Source organism: Hippocampus comes, unplaced genomic scaffold (assembly GCF_001891065.2).
Source record: "Hippocampus comes isolate QL1 unplaced genomic scaffold, H_comes_QL1_v1.1 scaffold151, whole genome shotgun sequence".
Classification (NCBI taxonomy): domain Eukaryota; kingdom Metazoa; phylum Chordata; class Actinopteri; order Syngnathiformes; family Syngnathidae; genus Hippocampus; species Hippocampus comes.
Window position 1 is genome coordinate 808,434 of NW_017805591.1, and position 21,673 is coordinate 830,106.

The 21,673-nt window shown below is 42.1% G+C and overlaps 1 protein-coding gene across 2 annotated transcripts in view; it reads right to left on the reverse strand.

The window, feature by feature from the left end:
- The window catches only part of usp13 (ubiquitin specific peptidase 13), a 35,072-nt gene that overhangs the window by 4,208 nt on the left and 9,191 nt on the right, over positions 1–21,673 (reverse strand). The window contains exons 4-18 of one of the 2 annotated variants that reach the window (XM_019880368.1): positions 19,912–20,033; positions 19,012–19,154; positions 17,888–18,072; positions 17,125–17,222; positions 16,811–17,001; positions 16,223–16,294; positions 15,003–15,096; positions 12,830–12,955; positions 12,304–12,457; positions 11,821–11,995; positions 11,666–11,754; positions 8,632–8,754; positions 5,254–5,277; positions 4,816–4,959; positions 1,332–1,504 (exon numbers count right to left, since the gene is read on the reverse strand). In XM_019880368.1, the coding sequence (XP_019735927.1) occupies positions 1,332–1,504; positions 4,816–4,959; positions 5,254–5,277; positions 8,632–8,754; positions 11,666–11,754; positions 11,821–11,995; positions 12,304–12,457; positions 12,830–12,955; positions 15,003–15,096; positions 16,223–16,294; positions 16,811–17,001; positions 17,125–17,222; positions 17,888–18,072; positions 19,012–19,154; positions 19,912–20,033 (1,913 nt within the window). Of the gene's footprint in view, positions 1–1,331; positions 1,505–4,815; positions 4,960–5,253; positions 5,278–8,631; positions 8,755–11,665; positions 11,755–11,820; positions 11,996–12,303; positions 12,458–12,829; positions 12,956–14,990; positions 15,097–16,222; positions 16,295–16,810; positions 17,002–17,124; positions 17,223–17,887; positions 18,073–19,011; positions 19,155–19,911; positions 20,034–21,673 lie in introns of both variants that reach the window. The other variant, XM_019880367.1, reaches the window with a different exon arrangement.

Genomic DNA, 21,673 nt, shown 5'->3' on the forward strand with positions numbered 1-21,673 from the left:
GGAAGGCCGGGATTGAACCCACGACCTCTGCACTGTGATGTCGACGCGCTAACCACTGGAACACCGGGTCGCCCCTTGCTAGTATTTTAACTCAATAATATGTGTGTGTTCTCACCAATCCAAACACTAACCACAATAATAAATATTAACATTGTCGGGCATTATCCATAATTTTTTCCACTGTTTCATTCAATTACGCAGATGAGTCTGATTGAAGTGTTTGTTTCTCCCTTCCATTCCATTGTCCACCTTTAGGTATCGCATCACAAAATCAATTTTTTCTAAATATTTTTGCGGTGGCCCACGTCACTCGCCGCTTAAGCACTTTCCGAGAATGTTTTTCGGGGATCCAAAATAGATGCGTGATTCCTGGAGAATGCGCATCCACATCTCCCTCATGCGCTAAGTGTGATATGGCTTAGTTGGGTCAGTGAGGTTGAGGCGGGGAAGGAAAAATAAATAAATCAATCGTACCTCCTCCTTATTTTGAGCTAATAATAACCTCAGTGGTGAGAGCCCCCCCTCCGGCTTCACATTCATTAAAAGCAATATGTGTTTATTTGTGCGCTCAAACTGCAAGCACTCGATGACAAACAAGGACGCTTTGGCTCTATTTCCATGCTTTAATAACAACCCACTGCAATTATGAAAGCGGAACCTCCAAAGTCGAACCCTTAAAGGTGACACACTATTTCTTGTCCTGCTGAAATCAGCTTATTTGTTTAGCCCGTTCACCAGCAGCCTCTGAAAACACATGTAGCATTGTCTTTTCAAAGTCGCTGATGATGTAGTGGTACACTCGCCTGACTTGTGAGTGGGTAACGTGGGATCGGTTCCCACTCAGTTTGTCTCTATATGTGTCCTGCGACTGACTGGCGACCAGTTTGGGGTGTAGTCTGCCTTCCGCCCAAAGTCAGCTGGGATAAGCGGTGTTGAATTTGGATGGATGGATGGATCATGTATTTTCAAACCCCAATTCAAATGAGTTCGATACTCTGCCAAAAGCAATCACTAGCAATGCCATCAGCTAGCCAGAGGTTGAGCTGCACTGTGTTGACTCCTAATTGGCTATAAGTGTGGGATAGGAAATGAGTCACGCCGTGAGTATGTCATCGCTGTGCCTCCTAAAATGTTCAGTATCGCCATAGATGCCACAAGATGGCAGCAAAGAACTAGATAAAGCTCCTCAACTCACTTCAACAATGCTCCTTCACACCAATAAGTCACAAGACGGTACGAGAGCAACACTTTCATATTAGACAATATTTTGGCAATCATTCAAATGCATTTGTCAGTCTGTGTTGTGACCAGAGAGTGAACGCTTGACCGACCGTGGCTTTGAGCGCCCGGATGGTGTGAGTGCGAGGGAATCCCATTGAAGTGAGGATGGCGATGCTCTCCTCGGGGGGCGAGTTGTCCAGCGGGGTGGCGCCCATGGGACTGTCTGCGATGCTGAAGGGGCCCGGGCCCAACATGGACGGCAGCATGAGAGGCTCGGCAAAGTCTGCAGAGAAGGTGAAGTGATTCGTTGACTACAATTACTTGGGGAGATCAATATCATTATCCCCCTTTCCGTTCCTAAAATAAATTAATCAATACATAGAGAGATCTGTTTTGGCCTATCGTAGTTGATGGCTTGTGCTCTCATTTTGTATTTCAGTGTTTTACTATACTATTCAATAAACAACTAAATGTGCATCCCCCCACCCGCTATGGGCGCGCGCATGCACGCGCACGCACGCACACACGCACGCACGCACACACACACACACACGCACACACACACACACACACACACACAAGTCACACACACACCCAGAGTACTGTACTTAATTCAAGCAGCAGCGTAATGGGAAAACTTACAACTTGCTTGTGAATCAAATTTTGGATGGCCACATAAAGCAAAAAAAAAAAAAAAAAAAGGACTAGGAATGATACAATCCATCTGCTGAATTCATCAAGTGTTTTTGTGTCTACATTTTGTGTTAGCGTTAGGCTATATGCTAGCTAATACGTTTGATGATCCTCATGTAAAGAAGCTTTGTTGGTGTTGAATAATGTAACTACTGAATTGTTGTAACATGGGTTCATAATTGTGTGCATACCAAATGCATGATGTTGAGTCTTTATATTCTATTCCATTTCAATTGATTTGCTGCAATCTTTTGAATTTAATAGAATTACAAACTCCATCCTCCACACAAATAGCATGGGTTCAAGTAAATCGCAAGTTGAGAGTTGGGACTCATAAGTCACAGTTACAACCGTGTACTGTGAAAATCCATTTAAAAATAATCACTAAAAACTGTAAATTCGCCAAACAGCAGGCATATCCGCATTGAAGAAGTGAATGTGTGGCACAAAAAAATCTTTGATATAGCAGGACCGTGGCAGGTGAACTACGATAGTGGGAATACTTTTTAGTACAGTATGTACATTCACGTACTTGAAAATAAAGCATCTTCAAACGTGAAACTGAACTATTCATTAATTAATAAACAAGCCATTTGGGTACTTCTGGGAGACTAAAATCAAAGTGAAGTGGCCCTTCAGCAAGGACACTGCGACTGTAATTACGGATGGCCATAAACAGCCTTCATTAATCTCCCCACCATAAAAGAAAAATGCAAACTCCTTATCTACCCGCTAATGCCTTTATCTCCTTGTTTTGTGTCTTTTCCATCGCCACTCAATGTGTTGTCTAGCCGTCATAAAACTAAAGAGGTGAATAAATAAACGGCACGTTTGCACGTTTGCAAGAGGAGTTAAATGGCTGTTAAAATGCTTGTTTCCACTCCACCTCTAATGGAGCCCTTCTGCCTGGAAGTGCATATCTCACAGCATTGATGACAGTTTATATTGTAGCCAGTTCTTTGGTTAAAATCCTCAAAGCGACAGGTCACCAGTGAAAAGCAACAAAGCAAATCAAGTTCCGTATCAAAAGTGTAGACGAGGCCTTTCTAAATTTATCATTATTGTGTGACAATATCAAACCTCATGGCCGAAAAAAAATCTTTATTTGGTTTGACAAGACGCAAAAATCCACAGCTTCAAACTTATGGACAACGTATGAGGTCGATTGTTCATCAACTTATTACATTTTGGATAGAACTGACATTGGGAATTAGTAAGTAAAAACATATCAAAGTCCAAAATTTATTTTCAACAAACCTCCATAGAGTCGTACTGTACCTCAAATTGAAAGGTTTGGGCCAAGGCTTTATTTCGAGCAACTGTCACGTGTCATCTGATGTCGTTTTTTTGGTAAATGATCTACAAATACCTAAATTGGAAGCCAATGACATTGTGTCATATTTAAAACCCTTTTGATGAGGGATTTTCCAAAAAACGTCATTATTTTCTCAATCATACAATGATGCAATGAAAGTGTCACCAATGTCCACCACTTCTTAAACCTGCAAATGATTACCAAATAACATATTAGACCACTTCCAATGACATTATTTAGTCTTAAAGCAGCAAATTTTGCATCACACACCTTGAAACTTAAAAGCGCTAATTTCTGTGCGCACCTGAGGCCTTTTTTTAACCATGCACCAAGGGTAATAAAAGTGGCACAGGTTAGGGCCTCCCTGGAACACCTTGGCTGCAAAAGACTGACAGACTTGATGGTGTTGTCACGGATACACACACCCTGATGAACGACCAGGGTACACAAAAGCTGTCCTGATCCAGCGAAGATTTGACCCGTCTCTCTCTCTTTGAATTACCTTTGAGTTTAAAAGGCCCCATACCAATAAACATGCCTTGTCTCTGTGTGTTACTTGCTTACGCCTGCAACCTCGAGGAGGTGGAAAAGCTGACAGTTACTGCACAAGCACCTTTGGCAGAATTGTAGAAAGACCCCCACGCCCCCCCCCCACCTCCCATATACAGTACAGTATATAAAAGTATATCAAGAACAGTAAATACAAAACAAAAACAAAAAAATATACGAAAACTAAGAATTGAAAAAAATAAAACATAAACCCGCCATATATATACACATACACACACACACACATACAATACAGTACACACAAACAAATAAAACAAAGATAACATATACTAAAACTAAGCATTTTAAAAAATAATAAAATTAATAAAGCATAAGAAAGCCGCCCTAAAAAAACAAATAACAACTAATTAAATTTCAAAAACAAAACTCAAAACGAAATAAAAACTAACTATATTCCCAAACTATAATAATAACCTTGCTCGCAATTCCTTTGTGAGAGAGATACTTGTAAGAAGTGTCATTTATTCACTCTCATGGAAGCGAGATGATGGAGGCCGTGCCTGCTGACTTAGCAGCGAAACTGCAACATGTTTAGCAGGCAGTAGTAGCCAACTGAAGCTCGTTGCTAAATTTGTTATCACTCGCTGCAGCTGTGTCTCACCTTAACCTGCCGACTACCGGGCTTCATGTAACATAAGCACGCGCGCGCGCGCACACACACACACACACACACACACACACACACACACACACACACACACAATTGTCAGGTCAGATACATTTGAATAGGCCTGTTTTTTTTTTCCAGAACCAATATTTGTAATGTTTCACTGTAGAAGTGGACCCATCAACCACAAAGGTAAATTTGTGCACAAATTAATTTTTGCCGATTGCAATTTCGAGTCATTTTTTTAAATGTGTCATTCATGGCTCTTTTGGGGATTTTGGGAAGATTATGTGACCACAGTTGCCTTCTTAAAGCCTTTTCTCTTGCTTGTTTCTTCAAGCCTTTTCTCATTGTTTGCAAATATTGACCAGTTTGAGTGCCGTGACCTTGCGTTCGACAAGATGCTTACCGGGCTCCTCCATGTGGGCTATGATCCAGTTGAAGGCCATCTCAGGGCCCATGTTGCCAGTGTAGTAGACAGCCTTTCTGCAGGCCTCTAGCGGGAAGCCCATCTCTGCCAGCTGCATTACTGCTGCCTCATCTATTTCCGGAGCTAAGGGACAAAACGGAGAGCACCATCAATAACTTAAAACACACACACGCACACAGTTGCTCATTCACATGTGCTGGCGTCATAGCAACCGGCCTCTCCCTCTCTCTCTTTGGGCCTCATTAGGCAAAGAGACCGGAAGACAATGAGCCCCAGGGATGTTTCTTCAGCGCACAACAATCTATCATGGAGTGCGTACGCAAACAAGAAAGTGTTGTGCACCTGCGCAGGCACGCACGCTCAATGCTTTGGCTCAATGTGTCATCGTGTTAATGAGAAGGCTGGCAATATACTCACAATCTAAGGAGCTCATGGAGTTATCTGGAACAGAGGAAAAAGGGATGAATCACACACCGCTTCCATATATGTATGCGCTCGCATGCCTTTGTGGATCAAGTGATTACATATACATGGATGGAATAAATGAACGTGAACACAATGCTCCATAGCTTCCATTGCTAATATCAGAGTTGAATTAACCGGCTACCCTGAATATCCCGAAGCTCGGATTTCAAGTTGGGTTTGATTTAAGACAATACAATGGCAACTCCAAAGGTCAATTTGCCCCAAAAGGTACTGTCTAGAATTCAACCTAAATATCCTGGAAAACCTTGCAAAACAAGCCAATGTGTTCAAACCATCATCATCATCATCATCAACATCACGTGCGATGCCACACAAGATCTCAGAAAAAAGGGTTTCGACTTTGAGCTCTACAGCAGGGTTGGGCGATCATTTGAACTCCGCCATCCCTCTTTACCTGCACGGAATTTAAAGGGAACGAGGAGAGCCAATTCGATTGGCCGGGAATCAAGTCGGCTGTGTTCACTCCAACGATAGAGCAAATACTTATTTATATGTGCGCCCGTCAAATGCCAAATGAAAAATGCGTACCATGCGCACATTTGGATTGCACTTTGCACTAGACTTGTATATAGTTTGTCGATATAAAGTAAAAAAAAATACAAAAAAAGTTTTTGGGAGAAAAAGTTAGACAGCAGACTTAGATGGTTTGAACACGTCCAGAGGAGAGATAGTGAGCGTATGGGGCTGATGAGGATGGAGCTGCCAGGAAAGAGAGAAAGCGGAAGACCTAAGTGAAGGCTGATGGATGTAGTGTAGAGAGTGACAACATAAGGTGAGTTGGTGTTATTGAGGAGGATACAGAAGATAGATTTCGACGGAAAAAGATGAAATGCGGTGGCGACCCCTTAATGGGACAAGCCGAAAAGAAAAGACGAACAAGAAAATGATTGAAGCTGAAAAAGAAAATGAAGGAGAAGGGAATGAAGAAGATCTTACAGTCCTACGTTAGTGGTGTCGAACTAATTGTCTAATAAAGCTAAAAGAAAGAAAAAAGAAAAAACTGTAATTTAGCAATGACAGACCACCGATGATGGATTAGCCGACGGTCCTAAAATAGCGGTGCCGAAATGTAATTTAGCAGTGATAGAAGTGCGGTTAACAATGACGGAGTGACCGAGGCACATTTGGCGGGCCTGAAATAATGACGGAATGACAATGATGGACAGATGGCACGGCTGCTGGCGAATGATGCTCCGGCTATTTGACACGCTCTTAGTGCGGGTTAGTGTTAAATTAGATTTAAGTATTTTTTGTTTAGCAATCTTAACAACTGAGTGTTCACACTTTGTTGCTCTTACGGTCAGTAGCAATGATGTAATGCAGTTATTGCAAATCTGGGACCCAATTTGCTAAAATGAATTGTACATTCATATTGTAAATGCAGTGAGCAATGGCATACCTGCTTTTTAACAACGTTAGGTTACGGTGTCGATTTTTCGCAACAAAAGAGCCAATTTAAAAATTGACAGTCCCAATAAATGATCCTGTGTGCGTTTTTTGAGAACATTGAGCAATCGATTACATTCTCAAGTTTCAGGAAAAAAAACCTGACTTCCTTTTTTTTCTCAGGAATGAAAGTGAACCATTGATGGTATTTCTTCACAGTACTCTTATGGTAATAATGCGAGGAAAACACGAGGTAGTATTGTCTTACATTTTATGTATGCTTCATGTATAAATTGACTGTTTCAACAAGTGTTACCTTCTTCTTTAACAAATATGATCATGCAACTTCTGTTTTGTTAAAATATCATGACTATGTTAATTATCGTTAGAATGTATTATTATTATTGGCAAGCTAAATCAAATTACTTCACCTTCCTGCTCGTTGCCTTCTGTATGAAGCATGCGATCTAAATAAAGCCGCCGTGCCTTTCCTTAGCCTAGTTTTAAGCGGCCATCACTATGAAGAAAGGTGTATGAAACAGGTTAGAATGCAAACATTTGTGCTCAATGAAGCGCGGGAGTCTTGGGGAGCAGGAGAGACAGTCGGGTCGACGTGATTAATCACTGCTCGTGCCGGTCTAAGGACAATGGGGCCAGTGGATCATTTGCAGCAGCCAAAAGTCATCATACAAAAGGGGATGAAAAAGTGCTGAAAAAGAACATTTGGTTCTTCCTAACACTGTTTCGAGAGCGAGAGAGAGAGAGAGAGAGAGAGAGAGTATAATGCAGCTTTATGAAAGAATGATTTGTTCAATGGTTTGAAATATCAGGGCAATGAAATGAAGTAGAAGTACTGGGCTCACCCGGTTTATAATGCAGCTTTATGAAAGAATGATTTGTTCAATGGTTTGAAATATCAGGGCAATGAAATGAAGTAGAAGTACTGGGCTCACTATTTGGCAAGCTGGGCACGCTTTTAGGGTAATGTGGAAAGAAACCATGTTAACTTTAAGGGAACTTTAAACAAGAAAAAAAAACGTGAACATAGTGAACACATTGTGCCCTCTACAGTTTGTAAAATATTTACCATGTGTGGACGTCGAGCAAGAGATGTCGCTGCACTTTTCAAGTGACTCAAGGAACAATACTGTTTCAAAAATCACAAGCTGTGGAAAACGCCGGGGGCGCCTTTGCAAGCGGACAATGCAACGTCAATTTGGAAACAGACAGTGTGCAACGACATCGCCCACAAAATCTGATAATACAGCGATGACAACAACTATGTCGTCGAGGAAATTCTTACGAGTGGTGTGAAAACACAACAAAAGCTCCGAAGTCGAATGAGGTGAACCAAAATCTCCTGGAAAAATCTGCTTCAAAGTCCCGACAAAAATTGATGTTTGCTCTACAGGTGCAACATTTAAATCGATTGATTGACAACTAATCGATTAGCAAATTGATTGATTATTTCTGATAATCGATGAATCGTTTAGATATCTTTTTTAAATTTAAAATTAACCAAATACTGATAATGTCAGATTCCCAACAGTGAATATTATTCTGTTTATGTCCTCTGTGAAAGTGGACTGATTATTTTTGTGTTGAATCAAAATGAAACGATTGCTTTTAATTTGGAAAACGATGAGCAACATTTTCGGACGAGTTACGGAGCAAAAAGATAACTGAATCCTAATGAATTTATGTTTGTGCACTGTCAATTTAAAATAATAATAAGCATCTTTTTCCAACCCCTCCAGCAACAATTTTTCCAAAAGCGATTAGCCGCAAATCCAAAAACCTTTTGTGATGTCATTGAAGATCTTTGTAGATGACAATTAGGTAACCTTGGCATGTGTGTTTATTTGTGTCATTTCTAGCCATGTTTCCTGTAATGTTAGTGCTAAAGTAAGTGTATGTGCATACCCCTGGTGTCTTCGGGCAGCACAATGGGCGGCATAAGGTCAGGCAGCTCCTCTTCACCTGACTGCAGCCCAGTGGCCCTCAGACGGCTCAGATCCAGGAAGTCTGGAACATCAATGCCCAAATCTACAGAAAAACACAGTTGAAACATTTTTACTGGTATGTAAAGACAGCTTTCTTGTGGATGATGTCAAATATATCTGTATATCCATTCATTTTATAGAGTGCTTTTCCTCATTAGTTGTAGCTGACTGTAGTGTGAGAGGCGGGGTACACCCTGGACACGATGGTGTGTAGACAAATTAGCGTTTGCTTACATTCATTCTAGCAACTTTTATGGAAAATGTAGAATCATCAGTGAACCTAATGTGTGTTTGGGGGATGTGGGAGTAAGACGGATTACCTGAAGAAAACCTGCAAAGGCACAGAGAGAACGTGCAAACTCCATGCAAGAACACCGGAGCCACGACCAGAACTTTTCGACTGTGAGGTAGTTGTGCTAACCTTAAACTCACCGGATTGCTTTTTCTGATGTTATCTACATTTAAAAGTTTACATCAGAACATAAATAGCCGAGCATCTCTTAATTTTCACAGAATTTGTGCCTTATGAAGCCGTGCCTGAGAATCATAGCTCACTGCTGCCCTCTGCTGGATTTACACAAAGCTGTCCTCCTGATTGACAACACGAGGTAGCAACGACTTCTGCCTTTAATGCATTCCACATTTACAACTGCCTATACCATCAAACCATGAACCTTAGCTTCTCCCACAAGGATTCATTTAAATATGACTTTTCGAAATTTTGTTGTGGCAGCACTGTGGCCAGGTACAAGAAGGACCACCTCACGTGTGAGGTTGCGCGATCGAATTCGGGCTACGGCCTTTCTGTGTGGAGTTTGCGTCTTCTCCCCGTGCTTGTGTGACATTTCTTCGAGGAGTCCGACTTCCACCCCCGACATGCCAAAAACATACATGTTAGAAGAACTGAAGACTCTTACAAGGTAGAGTCTACATTGTCCGTAGGTGTGAGTGGCTGTTTGTCTATGTGTGCTTTGTGATGGGCTGGCGACCAGGGCAGGGTGTACCCAAAGTCAGCTGTGATAGACTCCAGATCACTTGCCGGCTGTGACCCTAAGGAGAAAAAGCTAGCACCCTGCAACCTGAAAACATGATAAGCTGTCCACTGGAGTAACCGCTGTCCCTGAAAGGGTTAAAGAGGAACACGGCTGCTACGAACTAGTATAAGTATTAGGAAGGAGGAATACCAATTGTGTCATTGAACCAACTGATTATATGAGGAAAACAAATGAAGCGCGACATTTTACATATGAGAAAATCTCATGGCACACCACCAAACAAAGATGTCACAAGAAGTGGATACACAACTGACATTTCTGCATTCTTGTGGAAGTGCGTTCAATTGTTCTGCCTCTCACTGGCAGAACACAGATGCATACATAGTTGAACAAAGACGGATAATTTGTAGGAAATTTTTCAGACCATTTGATTGAAATGTGAGAATTTTTTGCAGCACACTAATTTACGCTAGCCAATTAATTGGGAAACACTGTGTTGGAACATAGCCTTTGTACACACATTTTTAGAAACAATGCTAAGTCCTAAAGACTTCAGTGAGAGTTCATCCTCACATGAAAGTCAGATCCTTCACAATAAGGCAGTGCGAGTCCAACGACCTGGTCACAAATGAAGCTGGCGGACATAAGAGCACGTACAGACGATAAACCGTGCAACAGTTACCTAGTTTCTTCGGCACCCAGTCAACTCCAAATGTGAATTTCTTGATTTGGACTGCCAGGTATTCCGGAAACGAGGCAAAGCGGGACGTTCTGAACAGAAAAGCGACAAGACATTAAAGCCTATTAAATTGGGGATATAATACGCAGGTGGCTTACTTGACTCCGGCTGACTTGGCCTGCAACGCCGAACTCCAGAAGTCTGGCACGTTCTCTGGCTCAGTGAAGGCCTGCAGGCAGGCCGTGAAAGGGATGCGAGCCCGAACCGGCTCAGGGGGAGCTCTCATGTTTTCCTCGGCTTCCCTTCGCTTGGCGTCGTATGCCAACAACTCCTCTGATGGGAGAAAAAGAAAGTGTATGCTAATACTATAAATACAGAAGGCCGATCGAATTCGGGCTACGGCCTTTCTGTGTGGAGTTTGCGTCTTCTCCCCGTGCTTGTGTGACATTTCTTCGAGGAGTCCGACTTCCACCCCCGACATGCCAAAAACATACATGTTAGAAGAACTGAAGACTCTTACAAGGTAGAGTCTACATTGTCCGTAGGTGTGAGTGGCTGTTTGTCTATGTGTGCTTTGTGATGGGCTGGCGACCAGGGCAGGGTGTACCCAAAGTCAGCTGTGATAGACTCCAGATCACTTGCCGGCTGTGACCCTAAGGAGAAAAAGCTAGCACCCTGCAACCTGAAAACATGATAAGCTGTCCACTGGAGTAACCGCTGTCCCTGAAAGGGTTAAAGAGGAACACGGCTGCTACGAACTAGTATAAGTATTAGGAAGGAGGAATACCAATTGTGTCATTGAACCAACTGATTATATGAGGAAAACAAATGAAGCGCGACATTTTACATATGAGAAAATCTCATGGCACACCACCAAACAAAGATGTCACAAGAAGTGGATACACAACTGACATTTCTGCATTCTTGTGGAAGTGCGTTCAATTGTTCTGCCTCTCACTGGCAGAACACAGATGCATACATAGTTGAACAAAGACGGATAATTTGTAGGAAATTTTTCAGACCATTTGATTGAAATGTGAGAATTTTTTGCAGCACACTAATTTACGCTAGCCAATTAATTGGGAAACACTGTGTTGGAACATAGCCTTTGTACACACATTTTTAGAAACAATGCTAAGTCCTAAAGACTTCAGTGAGAGTTCATCCTCACATGAAAGTCAGATCCTTCACAATAAGGCAGTGCGAGTCCAACGACCTGGTCACAAATGAAGCTGGCAGACATAAGAGCACGTACAGACGATAAACCGTGCAACAGTTACCTAGTTTCTTCGGCACCCAGTCAACTCCAAATGTGAATTTCTTGATTTGGACTGCCAGGTATTCCGGAAACGAGGCAAAGCGGGACGTTCTGAACAGAAAAGCGACAAGACATTAAAGCCTATTAAATTGGGGATATAATACGCAGGTGGCTTACTTGACTCCGGCTGACTTGGCCTGCAACGCCGAACTCCAGAAGTCTGGCACGTTCTCTGGCTCAGTGAAGGCCTGCAGGCAGGCCGTGAAAGGGATGCGAGCCCGAACCGGCTCAGGGGGAGCTCTCATGTTTTCCTCGGCTTCCCTTCGCTTGGCGTCGTATGCCAACAACTCCTCTGATGGGAGAAAAAGAAAGTGTATGCTAATACTATAAATACAGAAGGCACCACAGTTTGTTCAAGTTTCTTTCCAATACGTTTGTGTCGAATAAGTTGTATATTATTTCAATTTACTTTTTAGTTCTCAGTTCATTGTAATTTCTCATATAGTGGTATGCATGATATGCATGTTTTGAGTGGTCATAGAAAAAAAAACAAAGTCGTATCTCAAGGCACCGATGTAGTTGTGTCATTCCGGCCTTTATGGATGTACAATTGAACACACTACAGTACGTGCTGGTCTGGCTTCAAGATGACGGATTTACCTCGATTGGTTGCCGCCTCGACAGGGGCTGGCAGCTGAATGCAATAATCCACCCGCTGAGTATATCGAACCCGGCGTGTCTGGCAGCACTGGACTCGCTCCTCCACCAGGAAGCGGAAGGCGTCACTCGGGTTCTCTGAGCTCGGACTGTTCCTCTGCAGATGCGTACAATCGATGACGTATTAACTTCACCGCCGTCACATTTGCTGATGAAATATTATCGAGGAGGTCCGTTTTAATGTTGAAAGTAGTTTCCAGCAGTTCCATTGACTAATATTGATTCATCATTTTGTCTGCTAACTCATGATGTGAATTTTGTCTTTGACGGATTATAATTGTACATTGTAAAATATGGTAGATTATCATTGTAGTTAGCGATGGGAATCTCACAAAACGTCCTTGATCGACTACTTCGAAGATGATGAGAAAATATCAATCAATCCTTTATTTACAAATAATATCTTTCTATCAGGTGTCTGGTCTGGTTGCTGTATATATGTAGAATGATGATGTTAAATCCTACTCACTTCCACCAAGTTGATCATATGAAGGAAGAACTCTTGCGCATCTTGTTGCCTGTTGGAGGAAAACTCCGGATGACCCCGGCTGACCAGAGCCTTTAGCATCCGGGGGGAGATGCCTTTTTGTTGGTGCTGGAAGAAAAACAATCAGCATTGCCCCCAGTGAATGAACAAGACCACATGTCAAACATGGGTGATTCATCTCAGTGGAACTATACTGACTACGATACACAAACACAAATTAGATAGCCCAGGAATAAAATATTGGATGCAGAATGGGATAATCGGAAGTGGGCAATCACTTACTCTCTTTTAAAAACCTAATGTTAAGATGGAAGAGAATTCATTTTGGGATTGCTGCAAGATGTTCAAAAGAGATTAATCCGAATTTTAAATTTGAATGGCCAACGCTGACATCCGTCTCAGCCAGCCGTCATTACGTGTCCAGGCGTGATCTATACATCATGATCTATACATCATATGTGGATGACCCACACTTTGAATCATCAATTACTGAGGCTGATGAGGCTTAAAGAAAAATTCACTTTCCAGCTCACTGCCTTGCAAAATGCTTCAATGGCTTTTCACATCCTGACAGCCGAGAAGAATGTGTATGGGAAGATAATGATTTCCAGAAGTCTGCTAAAGTAGAGTAGGAGAATTTTTAAACATATGCTTAGCAAGTGTTCCAAATGAAACTGAGTGTATCCTGATGCAATTAGTAGCCATTTTGGGGTGAACTATTAGAACATTTCCAGTGCATATATAAACTCAAGGTATACTGTATACCCTTGACTGGTCGCCAGCCATGGCACGTGATATACAGTGATACCTCACTGATCACGGTTAATGGGGACCGAGACGACCTGCGAAAGACGAAAATCGGCGAAGTAGCCCCCCCGCCCCGTACAGGTATATGTACATGTGTATGCCTATATATAATATTTATAAGGTAATTTTTTAATGGTATACATGCATGTAAAAGTAAATGTTTGTAGTACCGGTAATTAACATTTCATTAAGATGTATAAATTAGGTTAGGTTAGTGTATAAATAACAAAATTCAGTAAACATAAACATGAAATATTCATGTGTACTGTATATGTTGCTCTATGTGACTCACGTTTGTTTCGCTGCCTCTCGCGGAGCTTTTGCGGCATTTTTGCTATTTTTTATTCCATCTTTTTTGTGAATACTTTTGAAAAATCCGCGATGCACTGAAACCGTGATAAGTGAACCGTGAAGTAGCAAGGGATCAATGTATATTACATTCACATTCATACCTATAGACCATTTGTTCTTAACCTGGGTTCGATCGAACCCGAGGGGTTCGGTGAATTGAAAAAAACTATACTTAGGCCATGTAATTTTATTTACTTTTTTCTGTTTTTAATAAATGTGTTTTTTTTAATATCTTGAATTTGTAAAAAAAATATATAGATATTTTTTTTTCACTCATGAAGGGTTCGGTGAATGTGCATATAAACTGGTTGGATTTGGTACCACGAACAAGGTTAAGAACCACTGCGATAGACAATTTAGAGTCTTCGATAAACCTAACACAAATATTTTTGAAAGGTGGGAGGAGAGCAGAGTATCTGCAGAAACCCATGCAGGCACAGGGAGAAGATGCAAACTACACGCGGAAATTCCTACAACAAATATCAGAAGTATAAAGCAGATGTGCTAACCACGGTGAGCCATGCAGCGGGAGAAAAAAAAAAGGTAGGGAATTTGCCACACAGGCGGAAGACGACAAGGCAAGTAGGGGGCTGACAGGGGAAGACGGACTGTTGACAACAAAGTGAAAGAAATGACCAAAGAGCAAAATCAAGAAGGTGGAAAGAAAGAAAAGAAAGCAACAGTGCAAGTGGAACCGTGACAGCTGTCTTCAGAAGCACTTGGAGCTGCAAATGTGGTGCTGCAGCCAACAGCTATTTTCAGACTGAGAGAAAGACGGTCCAAGCACATTCTTAAAAAGCATGCGATGGCTTGCGTCACTTAGCCTTTGCGTTACGAACGGAAACTACACGAAAGCTAATGAGACGGGCTCACACACGTTACTGTACGTAGCATTTCAGTGAAAGTGTTTTGTTTGTTTGTTGGCCGTCACTGGCCAGGAGCATGCTTGTGTGGCCCACACGGCCAGTTGTGGAGCGGAACATACCCGGTTTAATACCTTGTATTCTTCTTTCATCACCTGTTCAATAAGCTCAGATTTCATGGGTGGTTTGGAGTATTGCCCTGAGAGGAGCCCATGGCCCACTTTAGCCCTGTTGGACAAAACACAGTTCAAAATAGGACAGCATGAAATTATTCTTTGTTCTATTTTTACAGGATGTCTTCACTTGTCAGATCACCAGTTTGTTAACTCGTCCTTTTATAAGACCTTAACTCAATTTACCCCAACGTCGATCAACACTTTCGGCATTTATGCACGTCCGACGGGTTCATTGTTATGAGCCTAATCCAAGTTCTGTAAAATTTCAGTTTTACCAATGTAAGTGTTTTTAGTTTCGGGATGAATCCATTTTTCTACCATTAATTCTCACGCGTGTTACCGGTGAGCTGAAGCTTCTCCAAGTGGATTTGTCGCCGGTCAATTGCAGAACACAAACTCTTCAAACAAACATTTATTGACACTCACATGTGAACAATTTAGGGTCTTCAATTTGGCCTCCTAAGAACGGATGTTTTTGAAGGAAGTCGGAGTACGTGGAGAAAACCCACAAGCGCAAACTCAACACAGGAAGGCTGGAAATGTGATTTGAGGCAGGAACCTCACAACTGTAGAAATCATCCTTGGCGCCCAATATAAAAAAGATTTTCAATTAAAACACGGGTCAGCATATTTTGAAAAATGTTTTTAATCAGAGATGCAAGTCAACTTTTCTTGATGAATTTTTTACGCTGATTTTGAATCTGCCCTCATTTTTATCAAGTACATCAATCAGGTTTTCATAACAACAACGTGTAATATAGCAAAATCCATTCATTATCTGAACCACCTCATCCTCACGAGGGTCGCGGGCATGCTGGAGCCTATCCCAGCTGTCATCGGGCAGTAGGCGGGGGACACACTGAGCGGGGTGCCAGCCAATCGCAGGGCACACATCGACGAACAACCACTCACACTCACACCGAAGGACAATTTAGAGTGTTCAGTTAATTTGCCATGCATGTTTTTGGAATGTGGGAGGAAACCACAGTACCAGGAGAAACTGTTGCAACCACTGTTGCAACACATTGGCCGATGCCATAAAAGTACAGCAAGATTTACTCAGACATGCTGTAGGAAAGACTCAACTAAATCCTGCAATACACGTGCGTTATTGCTAAACCGCCAAGTCTTAATAATTGGCCCATAAATCTACATTGTGTAGTGCTGGAGTCACTTACATTTGTGTAGCAAAATCCTGTGTAGGGTCGAGAGGTGAATAGTCAAATATCCTCTGAAGGTTTCCAACATACCTACAGATCCAAATACATGTTACAAACTAACGACAGACATTTTTTTTGCGTGTGACAAAAAGTCAGAAAGTAGTTTGTCATTTTTAGTTTCGATTAATCAACTCAGGCCAGTGTCAAAGAGCAGATTGTGATCGACAATGGAGAGTCCACATTAATAACCCGCAAAGGAATTTCTTATATTGAGGCCTTCTGTGTGTACTCACATCCTCTGGAAGTCTGGGATGCTGAAGAGGACCTGCATGACTGTGCTGAGGTAGCAGCTGTGGCCGAGGTTTTTGATGCCCGTGTAACCAGAACCGTACACCGCTTTCAGTTTCATGCCCGACTCCTGGATCACCTCCCACTCACTGACCCGTGGTCGGGCATTATTGTCTGTGTGGTGGCCATTCTCTGTCTGAAGGGGCAGCAAAGGCACACCTTTCAGAATTTCATATGCAGTCAGAATGTGTGTGTGTGTGTGTGTGTGTGTGTGTGTGTGTGTGTGTGTGTGTGTGTGTGTGTGTGTGTGTGTGGCACATCCTCTGGAAGTCTGGGATGCTGAAGAGGACCTGCATGACTGTGCTGAGGTAGCAGCTGTGGCCGAGGTTTTTGATGCCCGTGTAACCAGAACCGTACACCGCTTTCAGTTTCATGCCCGACTCCTGGATCACCTCCCACTCACTGACCCGTGGTCGGGCATTATTGTCTGTGTGGTGGCCATTCTCTGTCTGAAGGGGCAGCAAAGGCACACCTTTCAGAATTTCATATGCAGTCAGAATGTGTGTGTGTGTGTGTGTGTGTGTGTGTGTGTGTCTGTTGTGTGGGTGTGTAACAAAGCCATGAGGACTTACTTTTTTCTGCATCTGTAGCATGTCTATTCCAAAGTGGGAGAGGTGTTCCGATATGTGCGGGTCTAAAACGGCTTCTTCTTCCTCAAATGAATACACATCTGAAACCAGGAGATCACTTCGTCAATGCGGTGGAACCTCCAAAATCCCAGAATTCAGACGGACCAAGATTTTCTGTAAACTCTGCCATTTTGTGTCAGTGCCGTATAACAGAAGAGCGATTTTTTTTTTCAGGCAGCGTAAAATGGGCTTTTATGTGGGGCAACTCACTTCCTAAACATAATATTCCTCCTTTAATTTCCTGGAAAAAATGGCTCATGTTCGAAATGAGAGGCTCCACTATATTGTCTATTACAGCTAAATTGTGGCATTTTGCCCCTAAAATTTCAGACAGCGCAAGTAAATTTTTTTCTGCTAATTTTAATTTTATTCTCAAATAATTTTTTGTTTCTGACAATCTTCTGCTCCATATTTAAGACCATTTATCAGTAATCTAGTGAAAATAAGCGGAAATGTGAATTTTTACTTTCCGAGTTGATTTATTGCTGACTCTATTTTAATGATGGTCATGACGGTGGTTCTTGGAAAGCTTTGTCATTTTTAGGTGGTACTGTAAAAGGTTTAAGAGGCACTGCAGCTAATGTGTGAGGGTTGTGACGTGCTGAGGGTTGGGGGGGGGGGGGTGTTACACCAAATTAAATAACAGACGAGACACTGTTCTATATTGGATGAGAGAGAGCAAACTGTGACATCAGTAATACCACACCTGCTCCATCTGGGGTGATGGTGTCCAATTTGACAGCCAGCGGGTGTTTGGTCTCTTTGTAGTGGTCCAGAGCGTGTCCGTTCCCACCGCTGCCATCAAAAAACCACTTCCCGCAGAGCATGGTGCCATCCGTCAGGTTCAGCCACAGGTTCTCTCTCATTTCACACTTCTGACACTTCCAGCCACTGCCGACGGGGAATGACATTGCCGTCACTGTTGTGTTGCCATTCAATTAACTAGATTGTTGTTTGTTTAAATTTAAAAAAAAAAATGCGCAAAAACTAATTTCAAAATCCCAACAGACAGGAAATTACCAGTATGTCAATAAAAATGCAAGAATGACGATCCAATGCCATATCCATTTTACTCTGTTTCCATCCAGCAGTCATAGTCAATCTGCCCATTTTTTTTAGCCTTTGTCCTCATTTGGGTTGAAGGTCAGCTCGAGGCTATCCCAGGTAACTTTGGGCGAGAGTTGGGGTACACCCAGGGCCTGGTTGGCAGCCAATCGCAGGGAATCATAGTCACGTTCACACCTATGGACAATTTAGTCTTCAATAAACCTAACATGCATGTTTTGGGGAAGCGGAAGGAAGCCAGAGTACCCGGATAAAATTAATACAACAATGTCAACTCCCCACTGGAATTCAACCACTAATTTTCAGAACTGCAAGGCAGATGTGCATACTTTTGGTGTACTGTGCCATCACAAGACTACAATACACCAATGTAAAAATAAATCAATACAACGGCTCACATAGCAAACTGAGGTAAGAAACTACTGTTATCTTTGGTGTATGGTTACCGACGTGTTGTCGCACACTAAACCTGAGCCGCCCGGTGACCACAAACAATACGGTCATTTGGAACACAGTGTACCGGAATAACCTTGCGCAATGAACCACATGCTGCATCACTATGTCATAAGACAAAGACATGATGTCCTGATCACAAGTAGCAGCAATTTCCGGTAAATTGTTTGAACTCTCGATTTTGGTTTACAATACTTGAAAGGAACTTATATTCTCCACCACTGAAAAGGACAACATTTTTAGAAAATATGAGGGCTCGAAAGATAGACAAGATCCCATGAATCCCTGAATGTGGTTTGGAGGTTGTCCTACCTTGGGGGGATTCGGACTCCATTGTCCAACTGTCTGAGGCTTCTGGCGTGTCTGGATACCTGGATCTCCACCTCCCAGGATTCAGGCTCCTGCTTTTTGTAGGCCGACGGCGCATTGAGCACGGCATCACAGGCGATGGTTACCTGAATGGACCGGAGGAGAGGTGACGCCCCGTTATTAAGTACTGTACACATCACCTTGTTACTTAAACAGGACATATTGCTGCTGTGAAGAACAGCAAAACATAAAAACATGTGCAACGAAAAGATAGATGTGTTGAAGGCTCATAACAGCAAAACCAGATGCGTTCGACCACAAACAAAAACATGCAAGACATTCAAAATCTGACTCCATTCTCCGTGCATGCAAATCACCAAAGCAGGCCACTTCATTAGGTACACGAGTACAATTTCATGTGATCAGTAGTACAAGAGCAATCAAAAAGATTGCCTTTCCAAAGACAAGAATGAGTTTGCAGTATTTCACGTTTATTAACCCCTTCATCGAATTAGTATTAAAAATATCTCCGTATACTGGAGTACACTTGTACGCCGCCGTGAACAACCACAGCAATAAGCACGTTCTTAATAACCCTCAATTAAAACATTTGAAATGAAATCTGTGAAGGCAGAATTATTGCTACAGCTCTTGTATTGGATGCAGTTGCACACAGCAGGTGTACCTAATGTTATGGCAGTTGAGGGCATGCACATTCAGTGTCGTTCCCCCAGTGCTTGTGTTCACATACTGTAACTCAAGGCAGCCGACAAAGCCTGTGATACCATGACACTGTCGACATTTTAGAATAAACACTCACTCAGTGGGGGAAGAAAAAAAAAAGATATCCACTGAGTGCACCCTTCCTGTTGACATGCATGACAACACACATAATTCACTGACCAGAGCGGGTAACTCCTCAATATTTGGTAAGGCGATCTCGAAGTGGTCTGGAAATATAACAAGCTTGGCCTCGTCCTCGTACTCATAGTCCTCACCGTTAAAGTCACGGTTTAGCTCTAAATCTTCAAAAGGAGGAAGCAAATATTCAGTTCAAGCCGCTGTAGTCCCAAATTTACATTGTTCCTTTGAATCATACTTTCTTTGGTTTTATTCTGAAAGATTTTGAAAGAAAAAGATCATCCTTAAACAGACCATCAATAAAGTTTTTAACCTCCAGTGAGTGAATACCTTTATATAATCATGACGTCTGCTTCCAGTTGGACTGCATACTGTATATTTAACCCACATAAGCAACCGGTGAAGAGTTACGGATGGTTTAATCAAATCCGTCCAACCTGGATAATGGGGTGGCCTTCCACTACATTTTAACCCAAAAGACTGTCGGGATTTTTCTGTGTAACGCTTTACTGAACAGTTGGTGGTTCAAGGGCATCTATCAAAAAGACCCCAACCACAACCTTTTATATAACACAAGAAAACATCTTTGGTAACTTTAAATTACGGGTCTCACTCTAAGACAGTAGAATACTGATTTCTACAAGTCAATTAGCGCAAATATGAAAACAATAAAAATTAAATATAATGTGAGGAAATTATTTTCTGAAATTGTGCCAGAATTGATTCTTTACTTACAATCATTTATGTCAGTATTATAGACAGACGGGGCAAGAATTGTTACCGTTTTGCAAAGAGAATGAGACCATTGAACTCTCACCCATTAGCTGTTTCTATTTGTGTGTCCACGTATTTTTGGTTCCTCTCAATAAATTCCCTTTTGGGGTGAATGAAGTATCAATTTGGAAATATACAGAAATTGGCAGCATGGATGAGGAGGGGGGGGGGGCAGGCTTTGATTTGAAGTGAGATCCTTATTTATTTAACTGGATGGTACACTCTGCAATTAAATTGACACATGGCACCTCCCAGAGTGGAGGATATAATTGTATTTGAGGCCATACCGGTATATCATTTATAGGGGGTCACCGGTTAACGACAGCCAGCACCATTGTACGCAAGTCAGAAGTTGAGAACGTGCTGTACTCTTTCATGAACCCAGTGATTTCCAATCACTGTATCATGGCACAATAATTATCCAATTTCACTGAATGGATTTTTTTATTTTTTTTTCACTACAAACAATAATAATGTAGCTTTGTTCATCTTTCTATGCTAAGCTAAGCTTCGTGTTCAACTAAACAATAAGTAAATAGAGACTAAATCAATAGGGCTGGGCAATTCATCAAAAAGGAATCCTGATTTTTGGCTCGTCACAATCTTACAAACAATATAATCAAAGAAAAAGGATGACTGTTCTCATGCCGCTGCGCAAACTGCATCATTGTGCTCCATTTCCAACCTTGAAACACCATATGTTAGGAACCTCCTAAATAGAGGATCCTTTGAGTCATGGTCAACAGAATCATGGAAACTTCTCAGCGAAGCAACAAACGGATGGACTGGCTCAGAGGACTGGTATGGCGCAGACCATTATCATATATACAGAAATAAACTGGATGACAAAATAAATAATTAAAGAAAGCTTTGCTAAGAATGCCTATTTGTGAGGGTGCTGATGAGTTGATGTGTCCCAGTCATAATCAAGGAGATGGAAGCGCAAACTTCTGTCGCCATCGAGGCCTTTGGGGTGAAGTGGAAGGAATTCCTGCTCTGAGGGGCCAGCGCAGAGAAGGGGGGGGGGGGG